General features: G+C 50.1%; 1 protein-coding gene across 1 annotated transcript; it reads right to left on the bottom strand.

Moving 5' to 3' along the window:
- Positions 1 to 5666: 5666 nt before the first annotated feature.
- LOC103109186 (keratin, type II cuticular Hb5) lies at positions 5667 to 12200 on the bottom strand. The gene is made up of 9 exons (XM_007518226.2): positions 11699 to 12200; positions 9735 to 9943; positions 9207 to 9267; positions 9020 to 9115; positions 8292 to 8456; positions 7926 to 8051; positions 7267 to 7487; positions 6566 to 6597; positions 5667 to 5916 (listed from the first exon to the last, which is right to left on the bottom strand). Exons 1-9 carry the CDS (start codon positions 12116 to 12118, stop codon positions 5723 to 5725), a joined length of 1524 nt encoding a protein of 507 aa, XP_007518288.1. The 5' UTR covers positions 12119 to 12200; the 3' UTR covers positions 5667 to 5722.
- Between the last annotated feature and the right edge of the window lie 6282 nt (positions 12201 to 18482).

The following is an 18482-nucleotide window of genomic DNA, read 5'->3' as shown; positions in this document are numbered from 1 at the left end:
TCCCTGTCTTGCCTGCAGCTGAATTTCACCACAGCCCCCTCTTTTTTTTTTTTTTTTTTTTTTTTTTTTTTGCTCAGAGAAGGTACAGACACAGATCTGTGCTAGTCTGGTTCAGTCAAATTAAAAAGTCCTGTTTGCTAAGTACATTCCTTCAAGTGGCAAACAGCCATGGGCCCAGGTTTGCTTATTGTTTTGTAAGACCCATTGGACAGGTCTCTCAGGGCACAGAGTTAATGTTGGGTTCTAGATATGTTCTATTGTGTCAGGGGTGAAGGAGAAGTTTGATCCTGTGTCTCCTTGCAGGTGTGAGCCGTTCCCAGGGTGGCCTGGTCTGCGGGGATCTTGGCTCCACCGTCCAGCGTCCAGCGTCACCTGGGGGTGTGGCTACCAGCAGCAGTGCCATCTGCTTCCCTTCAGTGGTGGGGGCCTGCTCCAGTACCAGATCTGTGCGGTTTGCATAGTGGGGTTTGGGGCATAAGACAGATGGGTATGGTGTGGGGCTGGATATAGAAAAGGGGCTCTTCTCTATCTGAAGCCCAAAGGGCAGGCTAGTAGTTGCCCCTTACAAGAAGCCCAGAATTCCCTGTCAGGTCTCCTTACTGGCGATGCGATTTACTCCTTGAATATAAATCCAGGCCTAGCATGACTGCCACCTCCACAGATGGTGCTTCTCTGTGCTTCTGCAAAGGGACACAGGGACTTTTTGATATAAGCTGCTTAGCCATTTTCTTTCCCAACTAACTTGGGGTTACAGACATTTAGCAAGTACTGCTTGCTGTCCAATCACCCTGGGAAAGGAGGGATGTGGCAGGATGCCAGTGTATGGGTCACTGCAGCACTGAGAGGCAGCAAGAAAGTGGAGCTGGGCCCCAGGGGCCCCTCACTGGAGTGAGGAGATTGTGTGTCCCCAGAGAAGCACCCCCACTTCTGCCCCCAAATTGCTCTACTCAGGAGCCAGGAAGGAAAGACTGATGGAAACTATTCAGCAGAGAATTTTGTTGCTGGTGGCTTAGAATTGTATGATGCCTACGTGGTTGCTGATATGACTCACTCTCTCTGGATGTGCTGATTAAATGCCCACAGCAAAGGCTTTCTCCTGGTCACCAAGTGAAGGCTGCCTCTTCTGTTGTATGTCTAGCCCACCCCGAGCTCTGGTCATTTGGGCGCTTGTCCAGGTGTGCTCTATGGAATCCCACCTCCTCTCGGATCTATGAGGCTCTTTGCCACAGTTGCTGATCCTGGGCTTGATCCAGAACTACTGAATTGAAAGTTCTAGGAGTGAGTCCAGGAATCTGAATTTAAACAAGTTCCTGAGTGATTCCTCTAGGGACTGGTTTGAGAACCATTGGCTTCCATGGGCAGAGGAAATCACAGGGAACCTGGGTAATTTTGACTATGGAGGTGACTTTCCTTTGGGTCCTCACAGGTTCAGGTGAATCTCTTCAAATTTACTCAAAGATCAAAGCCAGTCTGGGCCACCTGTGCTGGGGTGTAGGGAAGTCTGGACAAAGGTAGAAAAGAGGAAGAGAAGGGGATATGGATTCACAAATACTTTCAAAGTGGCTGACACTTCATAGATGTATTTCACCCACTATTCTGAGCAACAGCATGACTACTATTATTAATTTATTAATTTTTGCTACTAAGGTAATTCCTGGTGCTTGGTACCTGTATGATGAACTATGATGAACACTGCAGTTTCTCTGACACCATGTGATGAAGTAGAGAGAGTTTATGATGAAAAACTTTGTTTCACTTACTCATTTTATTTTTTAATTTTTTTTTAGAGACAGAGAAATTGAAAGGTGAGGGGAAACAGAGAGGTATAGAGAAATGAGAGACATCTGTACACCTACTTCACTATTTGTGAAGGGTTCCACCTACAGGTGGGGCTCTAGGTGCTTGAACCTGGATCCTTGCACATGATAAAATTTACACTCTACCAGGTATACCACCACCTGACCCACCATTTCACTTCTTTAATAAGGACTTTATTTCTTCTGCTGTCTTTTACTTGGGTCTAAAAAGAAAAACTATCTAACTTTGTAAGAGATACTTTGCCACGCAAATGCGTATTTGATCTCAAGACACAGCAAACACTTTGAACAGTTCTCCTTGGCAATGCTTCAGAATGTGTCCTGAGGAGCACCCTAGTCCCCTTGGGCTCAGGAAGGACATAGCTTTCTCTTAGGTATACAGTGACCCCTCTTATTCTTTGTCTTCTGGACTGAGAAAGTCTCTAAGGGCCACATACTGGACATGTCACAATCTGGGTTCCTTGTGTGAGCTGGGAATGAAGTAGAGCTGGAAAATCAGATTGAGAAGGCCAGCAGCTCTGTTCTGGAAAAGGCATGCCCTGGGCACCTGCTGCCCTGGGATAGGGCAATGGGAGTCTGTGTCTCCTATCTGATGGTGGCAGGTATCTTATTTGTGCCTCCCATATTTTCTCCACTTTTAATTAAAAAGTACAACCTCTAGCATTGCCTCTATCCACTCCATTCCTTTCACCACCACTATTTAAAGTTCTAGGGGCATAGGACCAGTCAGACTAGGGAAACCCACTATCTTTAAACAAAGCTGAAACAGGCATGGACTTCCTGAGAGCAGAACTTTGTGAAGGTGCCCTCCTTACTCTGATTGTCACTGAGAAAAACATTGAAAGCTCATGTTCCCAGAGGGTGGCCTTGGGACGCACACACAGACAAGGAGTCATTTCCAGATACTCGTTCCCAACTTCTACATCCTTTCCAAAGAGGGAGACATGCTGGGTGTACTAGGCAAAATGGCTACTTCATCTCTTTTTTTCCACCTTATTTTAGAATTTGGTCCATTGAGTCTTCTTGGCACAATATTTGTATTTATCAAAGTCCCACAGATAGAACCAAAGCAGAGGAGACTTGGGACTTAGTGGAGGGGTACTTGTGACCTAAGAGGGCAAAGATGAAAACACTAAAGCCCAAACTTACCTGGATTTATGAAAAGACTATAGAAATCATTTAAATCCTTTGGGAACATTGCCACTTTGGAGGGAAACATTGAATAGCTAAATTGGTAAAATATAGAGGGGCACATTTTCCCTCCTTCCCTTCCTTTCTTCTTCTGCTTATTCCTTTTTTAAAATTTCTTTCTTGGTCAGAGCATTACTCAGCTCTGACTTATGGTGGCATGGGGAATTGAAACTGGGATCTGGGAGCCTCAAGCATGAGAGTCTGTTTGCATACCATTATACTATCTCCTCCATCCTAGAGGATCCAATTTTCTCAGGTGAAGTTCTTTCTTGATCTGTGGTCTTTTGAAGGAAGAGAGCCTAGGAGATATTTGGACTCATTTTATTGTTTAAGCCTTTTCCTCTTTCTTCGTCCTTCTCCCTGACTTCTTGATTTTATACCACTTGAATTCCCCTGTATTTTTTCTAATAAAATACTAGTTATGAATTACCTTTTGCTTTCTATGAGGGAAAGCTCATTTATTAGGAAATGACAGTGGTAATTCCAGAATCCTTTGAAGTGGAGGAGCTGGCCCTGGAGTTTTGCCATTGGCTGCAAGGAGGACTGAGGAGAGGTTTCATCTTGTAAGCTAATGACACCACTAGTGGCTGAGTGGGTTGACTGGGTTTTGCACACAAAGCATGAACTCTTATTAAAAAATATTATTACTGTCTCCAGTCCCTGAGTGTCTGACTTTTCTATGTCTGGAGTCACACTTTGGAAGTGTTATACTTGGCCTTTGATTTATATGTGGACTGGATCCATGGGAACACCAGCTTTTCCCAAACAGAGGTTCACCCCAGCACTCCAGAACCATGGGAAGTGGTGGGACTCAAAAGGGCTCTACTCCCTCACCTGAAGTCACTTGGCTGACATCCAACATATAGAGTTCACTTCACAGCAGAGTTGATTATGCATTAACTGATTTTTTAGTGCTTGAGATTTTAACCTTTCTTGTGGGTGAATGATGCTCCTTAATTGAACACTGGCCTACTGTGATTCTTCCCATTCTCTCTGAAGCCCAGAGAGGTAGGAGGGACAGGTAGGGTGAACTGAAGACTTGGAGGATCCACCTAGTGAGCCTCAAATGGCAGCAGCCTGAGCTCCAGAGAGACTGGCATCCCCCAGCAGTGATGCAATCCTTTGGACCCCAAGTGAAGGTCCTCTAGAAGGCACAAAGCCTTCATTTCTCCTTCCAGAAGAAGACTGGGGGTGGAACCATAGTGGAGTCTAGCAGGTGGACCTCAGCCTGGAGTAGTTACAGTCAATTTGTTCTCCTGCTGGAAAAATTGACAAAAGTCCAGAGGGTTTGAATCATTACTACTTTATCAGCTGTTGGCTTCATTCACTCCTTCCTGATCTGACATGCCTCAGAGCCCCATCCTGTGAGTGAGTGGGGGTCAGAGCTTAGAGGAGCCACTCCTTTAATGGGCTTCTTGTTGGATTCAGGCTCCAAGCACATTCATTGACATTCCTGGCTCCCCAACAAAGACTGAACCAGAGTTTTTTTTGGGTTCTAGACTAGGTGGGACATAGGGATGGGGATGTGTGGGTAGGAAGGAGGGGAGGTATAGGGGAACACTGAGCAAGGAATGGGGGGGGTGGATCAGGCATGGGATGGTCCTGGACCCTCAGAAAGTGGATTTCATCCATGGGGTGGAACTCATCCCAGGGAGAGTCAGTGTTAGGTGAAGGGGTCTTGAAGATGGCTGAGGGAGAAGAAGATCATGCTGTAGGGATCCAGGGCTATGGTCAGGCCTGAAGTACTAAGAACTGAACTGGAGTCAGACTGGGGACCTTTGGGAAGGTTACTTGGGGGCCAGGGAAGCACTGCCTGGCTGGAAAGGGCTGGTCTTCTGGAGAGGGTGCAAGTGGAACCGAGTGCTACCCCTGCCTGTGGAATGGGACTTTGTGGTTCATGACATCACAGAGCCTTGCATTGCAGCAGCATTTATTGAAACACAGATCGAGACAGCCCAGAAGGCAAGGCACCTGCAGACAGTCATGACAAAAGCGAGACCCAGGATATGGCCTAACCTTCTCTATCCCACCAGCTCTGCACTGGACAGACTCCACCTCCTACCCCCCTTTCTTGCAGTGGTGGGGGGGGGGAGGTCTGGAGCAACCCTGGAGTTTTATTTGAAATGTATAAAGGTGCACTGAATAGAAAGACCTGTTCAAAGTCAAAAGGATTCTCTCCTGCAACAGGCCTTTCAACTCGGAGGTCACAGGAGGAGTTTGGTTGGAACAAGTTTACCCAGAAGAAGGAAATCAGTCAGACAAGCAGAACAAAAACAAAACCAGAATTAACCATTGGGCCAATGCTTCCTGCAGAGATCTTCCCATCTGGGAGAGGGAGCTGTAGGGGATAGGATGGGGGCTCGGATTCAGGTATTGTGGGAGACCTGGCTGGAGGGTCAGACTCAGCCTATGTCCCATGAGAAGACCGAGCTTTCCTGGTATTCAGTTACCATGGGTGACAGCTAGTGTCCCAGGCAGCTTGCTGGAAAGTACAAATCAGCCCCTGGTGTTTTGGAGTTAAACTGGAAGGGTTAAAGGAATGGTTAAAGGGGAGGACTCTGATGAAAGCTGGAGTTCACTTCCCCTAAGAAGGTGGTGGAGCAACTTAGGATTGCTTTTCCTCTGCAGGAGCAAGTGGAAGACTCTGGAAGCAAGCACACATTTTCCATTCATACACCATTTACTCCCAGGTGGACGCAGGCCCAACCCTGACTCTATGCAAAGCGGACTGACCGGCTGCTTCCGCAGCTGAAGCTGGAGGAGCAGGCCTGGTAGGGGGCACAGGAGTCGGGGGCCATCACTGTGATGCTGCCCCCGGTGGCCATGGGGCCAGAGGTGATCTGGCGCCCCGGGGTGCTGCTGTACGTGAGACCCCCACAGCTGACTCCTCCTCGAGAGCTGCTGACACCTGCAGGGAGAGAGGGGACACAGAGGGCTGAGTGATGTGCTGTGATCTCGCCCACCCCATGTCAGACTCTTAAGGATTCCTGCACAGCCCAAGCAGTGGCACCGTGGATAAAGTGTTGGACTCCTAAACCTGAGGTTTGATCCCTGGCATTGCAGGTGCCAGGAGGATGCTCTGGTTCTCATTCCCTCCTTTATCATTACTAAGTAAGTAGAGTTTTAAAATTTTTAAAAAGGTTGGTCTGTGAGATAATGAATAGATAGGGATTGGACTCAAAAGGATGATATCCTAAATTCAATCCCCGGCACTGCGTGTGCCAAATTGATATTCTGGCTCTCATTCCCTTCTTCCCTCCTCCCATAAATAAATATAAAAAATGATAAATAAAATGGGTTTCCACCTTGCAGTGTCTCCACCTTCAAGGGGTTAGAGGTTAATAACTCAAGCCTTGTTCATCTCAGGCTTCTGGGGGGTCGGAGGGAGGCCCTGCATCCTCAGGGGCAAAGCTGCCTGATCTATTCATATTTTTCTAGGTTTCCCCAGTAAGGAGCCAGAGGCAGTGTGAACAGGTCAATGGATTGGATTTGAGGGTTCAGATTTGCCCTTTGCCACAGTCATTTTGGATGGGTGGGTGTGTCCCAGAAATACTTACAGACATTCACGGAGCCCACACCTTCACACAGCCTGTGGGGACAGAGCACTCTGTTAGTTCAGCTCCTTTGAGCATGCTTGCTGAGGGCACAGATGTCTGAAGATGTAGACCCACCCCCAAATGAATCAGGAAGTCTTCATTCATGGCTCAGCTTGTTTCCTTAACCCTTCCCTGGCTGCAGAAACAGGCTTTCAGCTTCCCGGTAGAGGGAGGAGAGAGGATGAATCAGACTGTCAGCTGCGTGGCCATGCCACCCTGGATGGGGCTGACCAAACTTACAGGAAGGAGAGCCACCATGGGCACCTCTGTGTGCCAAAGGGCTATAGGCTGGCAGATTGCTTGGTTTCTACGGCATGTGACTGCTTGCAGCAGGTCAGGCTTCCAGAAGGTCATGGAATTTAGTGCCTTGGGAGCAGGTCCCGGCCTTTGCACTGACTAACGTGTGGTCTCAAGAAAGGCACTGGATGCTGAGTCTTATTTACTTTTCTTTGGATGGAGACACAACTTCCACTGCATTGGAGCATGTGGATTATATTGCATACTTAGCACGCACTGAGTGTAAGCCATTACTATTACCGGAGCTTCACTGGATGAGCAGAAGTCAGATATGCAGCCCCCAGGAGGGTACAGATAATTCAGCTCCTGGTCCCCAGGTCCAGGACCCCCATCTCCTGTGCTCCCCAAGACCCTCCTGAGCGCACCTGTGTTCCTCTCCTTCCAGCAGGCGCCGGTAGGTGGCGATCTCGATGTCCAGGCCCAGCTTGGAGTTCATCACCTCCTGGTACTCCTTGAGCAGGCAGGCCATGTCCTGCTTGGCCTTCTGCAGGGCCTCCTCTAGCCCTGCCAGCTTGCAGCGGGCATCGGCCAGGGCGGCCTCACCCTGCTGCTCAGTCTCGGCCAAAGCGGTCTCCAGCTTGGCTCGCTGCAGGGAAGATGTGAGCACAACAGCATGAGAGGGAGACAGAGAGAGAGAGAGAGAGAGAGAAAGAGAGAAAGAGAGAGAGAGAGTGAGGGAGAGGGAGAGGGAGAGGGAGAGAGAGTTGGGGCAAGGAGAAAAGGGTCCCAGGGAGAAGGCAGGTCAGCTCCATGTGACTGGGTGGTTAGTGGGACTGTGGGCCCAAGGGGGCAGATGGGAAGGCCTCAGGGGACTCATGGGACTCATGGGACTGTGGGCCCAAGGGGACAGATGGGCAGGGAGGGGACTCATCCCTCCTTGAGTGCTGTATGAGTGGCAGGACCTGTGCCCTCTCTCTGGATCCTGGCTTCCTCACTGATGGGATCACACCTTTGTGTTCCTGAGGACAAAGACCCTGGTGCTGTCATGTGTTGTGCTGGGTACTGAGTCCTTCTATGAATGTACCTGGCACTTGGCGTTCTCCACCTCGGCCGTCAGCCTCTGGATCATGCGGTTCAGCTCATTGATCTCCTCCTTGGTGCGCCGCAGGGTCTCCCCATGCCTGATGACCGTGGCCTTCATCTCCTCACACTGGGGGTGGAAGAAGAGAGATGTGAGGGGCCAGGATGGTGCACAGTTCCTCTCCAGGTCACCTTGGGTGTGGGGGCAGTTTGACCTGGGCCTGTGCAGCCACCCTGGAAGCACTGCCCCAGAGCTCTGTTCTTCTCTGACCACCCTTAAGCATCCGAACCCCCAGATAAAAGCAGTTATTTCTAATATATACCTACCACTTGTGACACATCTAGGAGTCAGGGGTCCCCTGTGACCCACCTTGCTGCGGTACCAGCTCTCAGCCTCAGCTCGGCTGCGGCTGGCGACATCGTCGTACTGAGCCTTGATCTCAGCCACGACGCAGTCCATGTTCAGGTCCCGGCTGTTGTCCATCTTGACGATAACTGAGGTGTCTGAGATGTGGGCATGGAGCACACGAATTTCCTGGGGGTGAGAGGGTGGCAGCAGTCAACGCTTTATATGCTGTGGCTCTGTTGGATCTGCTCCCTCTGCTCCACTAGGGGGCAGCATTCACTCTCTTGGGGGCGCTGATCCCAGGTGTCCTGACTCCTGTTCACAGAATCCTCCAGTACCCACAAAACAGTACAACTGAAAGGGGCCCTAGCAGTCATCTGGGGACAGCCCCTGGCTCAACAGGCAGATCAGACCAGAGTGTGAACACAGCCTGCCTGCCTCGGTCACCCAGCCAGAGAGTTGGGGTTGGAATGTCAGACTAGTGATTCCTTCATTCACCACGCATCCCCTCCACAGCTGGGTAGACAGCTCAGGTGGTAGAATGGCTGGCTTAATATCTGCAGTTCCCAGTTCAATCCCTGACCTTGCTTGTATCAGAGTGCTGTCCTGGCTTCTCTGTCTGATGTGAAATTCCCTCTCTGTCACACAGGAAATAAGAAGCCATCCACCCTGACTCCACTCTGCATGTTTGCATAAATGTCAGCATCACACATGGACCCACAGGCCCCTCTGCTGGGCAGGGTCCTCCTCACCTCATCATAGAGGCGCTTCAGGAAGCTCGACTCCTCCACGAGGGCCTCCACATTGGCCTCCAGATCCGACTTGCGCAGGTAGGCACAGTCCACGTCCTGGGAATGGAGGGGAGAGCAGGGGCTGTGTGTTGGGGAAGGCCAGAGGCAGGCACCCTCCAGAGGGGGCCCCATCCTCTCTACTCCTTACCTTCTTCAGAATCACAAACTCGTTCTCGGCTGTGGATCTCAGTGCTACCTCCTCTTCGTACCTGGGTGAGTGGGTAACAGGAGTTGAGACTGAGTCTTGGAGTTGGCCACTACCAGCTCCCTGGCCAACTGGCTCTTCAGGGAGTCAATTTGTCCCCCTCATGGCCTATGCTATGTGTGATGTGGCCCTGCTGCCACCCTGGTCCCTCTGTCTGTGACATGAGAACAGAAGCCACACATGCTTTCCCCAAGTTTAAAATCCTCTGTGTGTCCTAGGTCCACAGAGAGCTGGTGCCAGGGCAGGAAGGCAGGAACAGGTAGTCCTCCTCTGCTTCCTGACTCAGTGTGACATCCCCAGGACTCCCAAATGGTAGAGGAGGAGAGAAGAATGGAGAAACTTTTTGCCCTACTGACACCACTTGAGGTCTGGGCAGTCCCAGCTCAGGCTGCTTACCATAGAACAACCAGGAGTGGAGGAGCTGTCCTGTTTCCACTTGTGCTACCCCCACCCCCTGCTCTGTTCACTCACTTCTTCTTGTAGCCCTCCAGCACCTCCTGCACGTGGTTGAGCTCCGCGGCCAGCCTCCCGCTGTCAGCCTCCACACACTCGGCCTCCCGCCTCAGCGTCTCGATGTAGCCACTGAACAGCGGCTCCAGGTTGCTCTCACAGCACTGGCGGTTCTGGTAGAACTGCCACTTGGTCTCCAGCAGCTTGTTCTGCTGCTCCAGGAAGCGCACCTGCAGCCAGGGAGTGGGAGACACTCAGAAAGAGCAGCCTGGTAGTGGTGGTGGGGTGTCTGATTCCCCAGAGCACTCTTTCTCCAAGGCTCACTGAACAGCTGGGCCAGCTAGGGACTGAGAGTCTAGTACTCAAGTGACTTTGTTCCTAGTCTCCCAGGGGGGAGTTGTGGGTGTGAGAAAGGGCATCTTGACTTGGTACCAAGGGTTTGAATTAAGTACCAGTTCAGCCATTTAAATGGCTAATTTATTTGACCTCGTGGTTTTCTAATTTCTGAAATCAAGTTAATGGTGGCTGCCTTAGAGCAGTAAAAGGGGAACAAGTTAACACGTGAAAAACTTAGAGCAATCCCAACACAGATGTAGTGTTTAGCCAACTTCATCATTACTCTAATTATCAGGTTTTTTTTTTCACTTATTCATGTATACAACAGATTAGATGTTTACTCTGTGTCTACACACACACACATACACACACACATACACTCTGTGTCTATGTTTTTGTCAATTTATTTTGTCATCAGAGTTACTACTGGGACTGGGTGCCTGCATGGCTCCACCACTCATCTCTCTATAGAGGGTGAGAGACAGATGTAGAGAAGGGGAGATAAGTGAAGAGGAGAGACACCTGCAGCCCTGCTCCACCACTCATGAAGCTTCCCCCTGCAACTGGGATGGTGGATAGGTTGAATCCAGTCCCTTACACATGGTGTGCTCTACTTGGTGAGCTATCAGCCAGGCCTCTCTTTATCAACTTCAACCTATCACCACAGCCCACTGGGAGGTAAATATCCTCTTGTAATATCAGTGGGGATGCTGAGACCCTAGAGTGTGGGCTGATTCACTATCATAGGATCAGTGAGTTATAGCGTCTGTTTCAGGGTCCCTGGCATCATTGCCACTGCAAGTCTAAGCAGCTCATCTAAACTCTCACAACCTCAGTTTGTGGAGAAAACAGCTCCCACCCTGCTGGGTTATTTTGAGGGGTAACAAGGTCACTAAAGAAAGAGAAGCTGAGAGTAGGAAGGCCACTCCCACAGCCCCCAGTTTCCCTGATCCTGGGTCCCAGAGGCAGTTCCTGTCTACTCAGCCAGAGCCATGTCAAGGGATGCAGGAGGAGTCCGTGATGGCAGGGAGTGATGAACTGTCACATGTCCTCACCTCTACTTACTGCCCTTGGAAGTAATGACAGCTACTATTTATTGAGGGCTTATTACACACCAGTGCTTTTCATGCATAAATCCATTAATCTCCGTGCAGTAAAAGCAGGAGGCAGGTTCTGTTACGCACACAGACAACATGTCCACCCAGTTCTCCACTTCTGGGGAAAAGAACAAAATGGGCAGCAGCCTGGCTTGGATCCGCACCCCAGGGGCTGCATGCTTTCTGTTTTCTCCACCATCTCCCACTGTTCCAGCACCCAGTGCCAGGCACGTCTCAGAGGCAGTCCTAACATCCCTGAGTTATTTTGTCTGTGGAAGCACATACACAGATTCAGTTTAGATGACAGACTCAGTTTCTGTAGTGTGTGTGCTTAACCAGGTGCAACATCGCCTGGCCCACCTAGACTCAGTTTCTGTACCACCCTGGATCCTTTGTACATTTTATTGTCGTTAAAACAGTAGAGACACATCCTTCTGACAAGACTGATTTGCCTTTCTCTCCCTCTGCTAGCTCCAAGCTGTCTCCCATCTTGACTGGCCTCAGGAAGGAGCATGGATGGAGCTCAGGAAGGGTGTGATCTAGGACACCCACCTTGTCGATGAAGGCAGCGAACTTGCTGTTGAGACATTTGATCTGTTCCTTCTCCTCCTGCTTCACGCACTGGGCGTTGGGGTCGATCTCCAGGTTGAGGGGTGTGAGGAGGCTCTCGTTGACCGACACGGAGGTGATGCAGGGAGGGCTGGGTCCACACACGCCCCCTGAACGGTATCCAAAGCTGCGGCCACAGGAGCCAGCACGGAAGCCTCCGACAGCCATGCGGGGCCCACAGGACCCTAGGTTGGAGAGGCTGCGGCTACCAAAGCCAGTGATGCCTCGGTAGCAGGACGCCCCTCGGTAGGGAGCAGCGCTGATGCAGCAGCGGTTGCCAGTTTTGGGGGCCACAGCAGAGCAGGAGCTGAAGGTCCTGGTCACCCCGAAGCCCGGGCTGATCCTGTAGGAGCGGCAGGACATGGTGGGGTCTGAGTGGAGGCTGGTGCTGAGGACGAGTGCAAAGGCAGAGGGACCTGCTAGAATCCTTCTGGCCTCTCTGATCCTCCCTGGTCCTTTTATTTGCAGGGAGAGCTGGGTTTGGCTGCATGAAAGCAGTGAAAAGCCATTTTATGTTGTTTATGGGCTTGGGGAGCTTGCCAGCAACTCCCCAGAGACTCATCTTAAAGGTGAGCTCAGTGGCGACTCGGGCCTCCGTAAAAGTGTTGAAGATGTTATTAGGGACACTGTGCGTTTGCACTTTTCATCTTCAAAGCTCGTTTACATACGTTCACTAATTAATTTGCTCTCAGCCGCCCCGTGAGAAGGCCCCAACCCACACCTGGAGACAGAGCTAAACTCCACAGTCTCAGGTTGGAGTGGCGAGAGTGGGCGGGTGGCTGCCTGGGCCCCAACCTCAGGGGAAGAACTACAGAGTCTCAGGTAAGATGAACCCAGGAAAGGCGATTGCCTCTGTCCTCGCCCCCAGCTCCACGTGAGATACAGTTTCCAGGTGCAGTCACTGCATCCCCAGTATTCTGAGGTCAGATGAGTCCAAACCCACTCAGGAAGTATGATCTGAAAGGTGGTTTGGGTCCAGGGAGACCCCTCCCCCTCTGGCCCACTGGAGGGCAGAGTGTTGAATAGCTGGGCCTCACAGAAACTTCCAGATCTGAGTTCAGGAGGTTCTGTTTGGTGCCTTCCTGTCTCACTCAGCAAAATGCAAACCACTCAAACTTTAGGTGGCCACAATAATGGGCATTTGCAGATTATAGGAGCTTCCCCATTTGGCCACTTTCTCTGCCTGACCCAAGATGCAGGAGAATCAAGTCTTGGCGTGACTTGGCTGCTGGGAACTCCGTTAGGAGCTTGCCCTTGAGTCTCTTCTCTTCCCTGGAGGACCACTGGGCAGAGAGAAGAGCTGTCCACTCTACTCACCAGCCCCCAAGCTCCCTCCTTATCTCCAGGGGTGTTAAGGGCCTGCTCTGTAGAGACAGGAGGTGCCAAGGTGGTTTTTTTCCTTGTCCCGGGGACACTGATTTCTGGTTCTGGTTGAGGGCTCTGGTATCTAATGTCCCTGCTTTCCTGTGCATCTTGGGCCACTGTTAGGATGATGATGGCTATTCATGTCTTGCTTATTGAGCACAGAGCTGGGGGATATGGGCTCTGCCCCCAGGGAGGCTAGTCAGACACTGCTGTGCTCGGGCCTTCAGGAAGAAGAGCAAACAGCTTTCTCTAGGGATATGCATCCTCCAGAACCTCTCAGCACGCTGCCTCTGCATCTCTGTCCCCTGAGCTCTCCCAAGATGGCTGCCATTTTGCCCTGGGCCTGCCACCCTCATCTTCATAGTCAGGACCTGGCTGTTTGGTCTCTGCCTCCACATTGCATAACTGTCCTCCAGAGTAGAGCAGAGAACCCAGGCTGGATGGTGGGTGACACAAGTAGTCTCACCAGAAAGCCTCCAAAGATCTTCAGGTCACATCTGCTCACAGGGAAACAGCAGGGCTTAGCTGCCCGGACAATGGAAGCTAAGCCAGAAGACATGGCCCAAGAGTCAGTGGCATAGTGCTTAGCTGTGTGGCCCTGGGGGTGTTTCTGACTCCTCTGGGCTTTCATTTCTCTGACTCTTTCCTTCCTAGTACGTATGGAAGGAAGAAGGAGCTAATACCCGAGACTGCTTTCTCTGGGACAAGAGATGTGAGCAGAGAGGAAAGGGAGTCTTGCTTCCCACGAGGAACACTCCCTGCCCTGTGTACCCCTGGTCACGCAGAGAGTGGGCCTAACCAGACCTGCCATGGCAGTTTCCCTCCATTGCTTCTTTATGGTCCCTCCACCCTTTCAAGCTGGCTTTTCATCTTTCCTGTAACCTGATATCACTAGTGTAAAAATCCGGGTGGTGTGTGGTGGTGGAGTGAGCAGACTATGTTGGGGCATACTGGGGGAGGGCAAGTTTTCCCAATCCCCACACCCCTGTGGGGACCCTACTGGCCTGGGGCCAGGCTGAATTCTGGTGCCTTGGGCAGTGAGTTCACTGCTGGTGGTGGAGACTTGGGGCTGGTAAGGTGCGGCCAAGAGGGGTTCAGCTCTTGCAAAATAGGAGAGGAGATGCTCAGCCAGCCTCAAAAGCCAATAATCACCCCTCTTTCTCTACTCAGATGCATTGGGATCTCCCTTTCCCCCCCTCCCCACTTACTGTCTGCCTGTGCTCCACTGGCCCCCTGCACTCCTACCCCTCATCCCAAGCCTTTTCCCTGATGACACCTTTGCCCAGGATGTTCTAGTTCAGCTGGATACCTTTCCCAGGAAGGCTTTGTGAGCTAGTCCAAGGAAGACTGTGTTTTCTCCTCACACCTCCACAGGCAGCTCATAAAATACCCTTCTGGGGGCTCCTTGGGAAACTCCAGTGAGCGCCATCTACACCCTCCTGGCATGGCTGCTGTTATTCATCACCCCACTTTGGTCCTGTCCCCTTCTGCCCCCACACCTTTTGAAGGCCACACCCAGGGACAGGTATGTGCCCTCAAAACTCAGGTCCTTCCTAGAAGTTAAAAAGCTCCCACAAGAAGGCTGCTTCCTCCAGGAAGTCTTCCAGGACTAATTGGGTGAATGAGGTTCTTTGCCTTACCTAGAGTGTCATAGGCAACCTCTACCACTCCCAGAGTTTCCCCAGAAACCTCAACACACACACACACACACACACACACACACACACACACACACACACACACACACACACACACTCACTCCTGTGAATGCCCCATCCTGCTCTCTATCCCCTGAGCAAAATGTTTGCTGGGCTACACTTGCTTCCCTCTGCTGATCTGAGGTCTTGAGCAGGTGTGACCCCAGCACCTCAGTGCTGATATTTGCTCTTCTCAGATAGTAACCTCACTACCTCTTGTCCCTTCTGCTCTTGAGAGCCTTCTGCTTCTAGAAAGGATTCTGAGATTTGAGCAAATAAAGGGAGCTGGTCTACTTCAGTCCTGCCCTGTCTGTCCTCAGAGCTGCTTTTTGCCCCTTGCTGTGGTGGCTTTAGGTCTGCTTGGTCTCTCCTAGAAGTCTCATCTCCTCCTTGACTGACTCCTCCAAACAGACCCTTGGAGGCTCCCCAGGCACATGGTGATCCCTAGTGGGACACAGGCCTCCACAAACTCATTCAAGGTGGGCATTACTTTGAATGTTGCCTTGTGTCCCCACATTCTCCCTGTGTAGCCCCACCCTCAGCAGCTGCTGTGCTGAACACAGAAGATGTGAAGGGCCTGCAGGGTCTTCTAGCCCCAGGACACCTACTCTGGGTTTTGCAAACTTGGACACGTACAAAAGACCCTCTGTGCAGGGAGGGAGGCCAGAGCAGCTGGTCTGGGAGCCTGCTCCAGCACGCAACGCCACTCCTTGCAATAGAGCTCCACCTTCTCTTTCTTGGGCTTCCCCCCTGGGAACTCCCAGAAACTCTGTCCTCTCCTGAACCCTACCCACATGCCCTCCTCCAAGCAGTTCTCCATGCTTGGCCTCACTATTTCCTCTGACGATAGTGCCACAGAGTGGATGCTCCTTAAATATAGGACTTCTTACTTCAGGACAGAACTTTGTTACTGATTCTGAATTCTTTATGTCTTTTCTGTTTAGTATGGAACTAAATGCCCCTAACTACTAGGAGCAATAGAGCTACATAAAGCCACATGTATGTGTCTCCCTCCATGTCATTCTCAGTGTGGAAGTTTGAGCCCTTTAAAACCTTATTCTGGGTCCATACTCCCAGAGGAAAGAAAAAAAGGAAAGCTTTCAAGGGAGGGGACTGGATACAGAGTTCTGGTTGTGAGAATTACATGGAATTGTACCCTTATTATCCCATGGTCTTGTCAATACTCCCATTTTATAAATAAATTAAAAAAACCTTATTCTGAGTCTTGTCATTCTTCTCTGTTCAGATGCCCCCAGGTGTCTCGTCTCCTGCAGTAAACAAGTTCTATGAACCAGCTCCAAGTCCCCCACTTCCTGTTGCTGCAATCACTTCTCTGGACTTCTTTCTCTGCTCCCTTTCCCTTCCTCAGACACACTGTGGCCTTCTGGACTCAGGGCCTTTGCACTGGCTGTTCCTTCTGCTTGAAATACTTTTCCCTCAAGCATTGGTTTGCTCCCTTGACACTTTGCAAATAATTTGTTCTCAAGGAGGCCCCATATCTCTTCTTTTGTTTGTTTAGTGGTTTCTCTAATTATTGTTAAAGAGAAAGAACTAGAAAGAGCAGTGAGAGGAGAAGACCAGAGCATTATTCAGCTCTGGTATAAGGTGGTGCAGGGTTTTGAACTTGTTGTCTATAGGACTTCAGGCACCTAAGCCTTATAGTAGGCTGATATATCTTCCTGTTCCCCTAACCCTTCTTTTAAAGCTGACAACCCACACTCCCACTCTTAGAATTCTCCCTGCCCATCCTATTTTGCTTTCAAATACATCTTTCCTTTTCTTTTCTTTTTTTTTTTTGCCTATAGTGTTATTGCTGAGGCTTGGACAAATGCTATGGATCCAATACTCCTGGTGGCTAGTTTTTCCATTTTATTGAATATGACAAAGAGAAATTGAGAGAGGAGGGGGGATAGAGAGGGGAGAAAGAAAGGTAAGAAAGAAAGAAAGACCTGTTTCACTGCTTGTGCGAGAGCCAGGAGCTTAAACCCAGATCATTGCACATGGTACTATGTGCCCTTAACAAGGTGTGTCACCCCCTCCCTGGCCCCATACATCTATTTCCCCCCAACAATGAACATATTTGAACATGCTCTGAAACATATGTTTTTAAAAATAAAGAGTCTTGGGTGCTGGGCTGTAGAGCACCGTGTTAAGCACACATAGTACCAAGTGCAAGGACCCATGCAAGGATCCTGGTTCAAGCCTCTGGATACCCACCTGCAGAGAGGTTGCTTCAGAGGCAGTGAAGCAGTTCTGCAGGTGTCTATCTTTTTCTCCTTCTCTCAACTTCTCTCTGTCCTATCAAAAAAAAATCTAAAAAAATAACCTCAAGGAGTAATGGATTCGTAGTGCAGGCACTGAGCCCAAGCGATAACCCTGGAATAAAAAAAAAAAGAAGAATCTTTTATTTGTTTATTTTGGGTAGAGACAGAGAATTTGAGGGGAAGAGGATAAAAAGAGGGGAGAGAGAGAGAGAGAGAGAGAGAGAGAGAGAGAGAAAGAGAGAAATAAATACAGTGCTACTTCATCTTTCATGAAGCTTCCCCTATCAGGTAGGAACCAGGGTCTTGAACCTGGTTCCTTGCCTACTGTAAAGTGTGCACTCAACTGGATGCCCTACCACCCAGCCTCCTGAAACAACTTCCTTGTTTATTGGTTATTATTCACCCCTTTCCCCCCAAATAAACTGTGGGAGCAGAAATATTGCCTGCTTTGTTTGCTGTTGGCTCCCAAGCACTTAAAAGAGTGATTGGAGTAAAAACTTGTTGACTGACTGTATAAGTGAATGGACATCTTGAGTGTTTGATGTCTGGTAGACAACATCCCGTGCGGGAACCCTTGGTCTGACAGCCCCAGGAGACACACCCCATTTGAAACCAGAAATCTCAGAACCCCACATGGTATATCCCTGCTTTTAGGCTGTGGTTTATGGTCATCCTGGGAACTCAGAATGGTGAGAAGAGGGCCAATGAGAGGGGTGGGAAAAGTCTTGGTAAAAGTTGCTTGCCTACTTTGAAATCCCTTGTGCAGGACCTAGCAGCCAGCAGAGGGCAGCAAAACCTCACAACTGGACCAGCAGAGGTTCAGCATGGAAAAGCCTAAGTGAAGGTAGAGGAGTCTGGATGAGATTAAATGACAGACAGGTGGGGCAGTAAGGTATTCATAGGCTGTATTGTAATTTTCATGCACTTAAAATGCGGGAGGACACACACACACACACACACACACACACACACACACACACACACACACGGCTGTGCTTCTGGAATGTGGTAGTATTATTAGCCTATGCTAAATTGATAAACTTGTGAGGAAAGGGTGAGCTAAGTTTGACCCACCTGCAGGAGTCCAGGCAAGAGTGGTAGCAGCTAGAACCTCTGTAGTAGCCACACAGGTGGTGAGAAGCAGCTAGATTCTGGGTATCATTTAGAACACCAGCTGACGAGCTTTGTGGATTCATTAAATATGGGTATGTGAGATGATGACAGTGGTCCTAAGGATTTTTTTTCTTTGTGAGTGAGTGGAGTTGCCATTGATGTGGAGGTAACAGCACAGAGAGGGAAGAAGGAAGATAAGCTTGATCCTGGATATGGCCTGTCTGAGAGTTTCATTAGATGCATGAGGAGATGTCAGTGGAAGGACTGCACACATGGGCCCTGTGGCTA

Source organism: Erinaceus europaeus, chromosome 7, assembly GCF_950295315.1.
Source record: "Erinaceus europaeus chromosome 7, mEriEur2.1, whole genome shotgun sequence".
NCBI classification, from domain to species: Eukaryota; Metazoa; Chordata; class Mammalia; order Eulipotyphla; family Erinaceidae; genus Erinaceus; species Erinaceus europaeus.
This window is presented reverse-complemented; position numbering and strand designations above follow the sequence as displayed.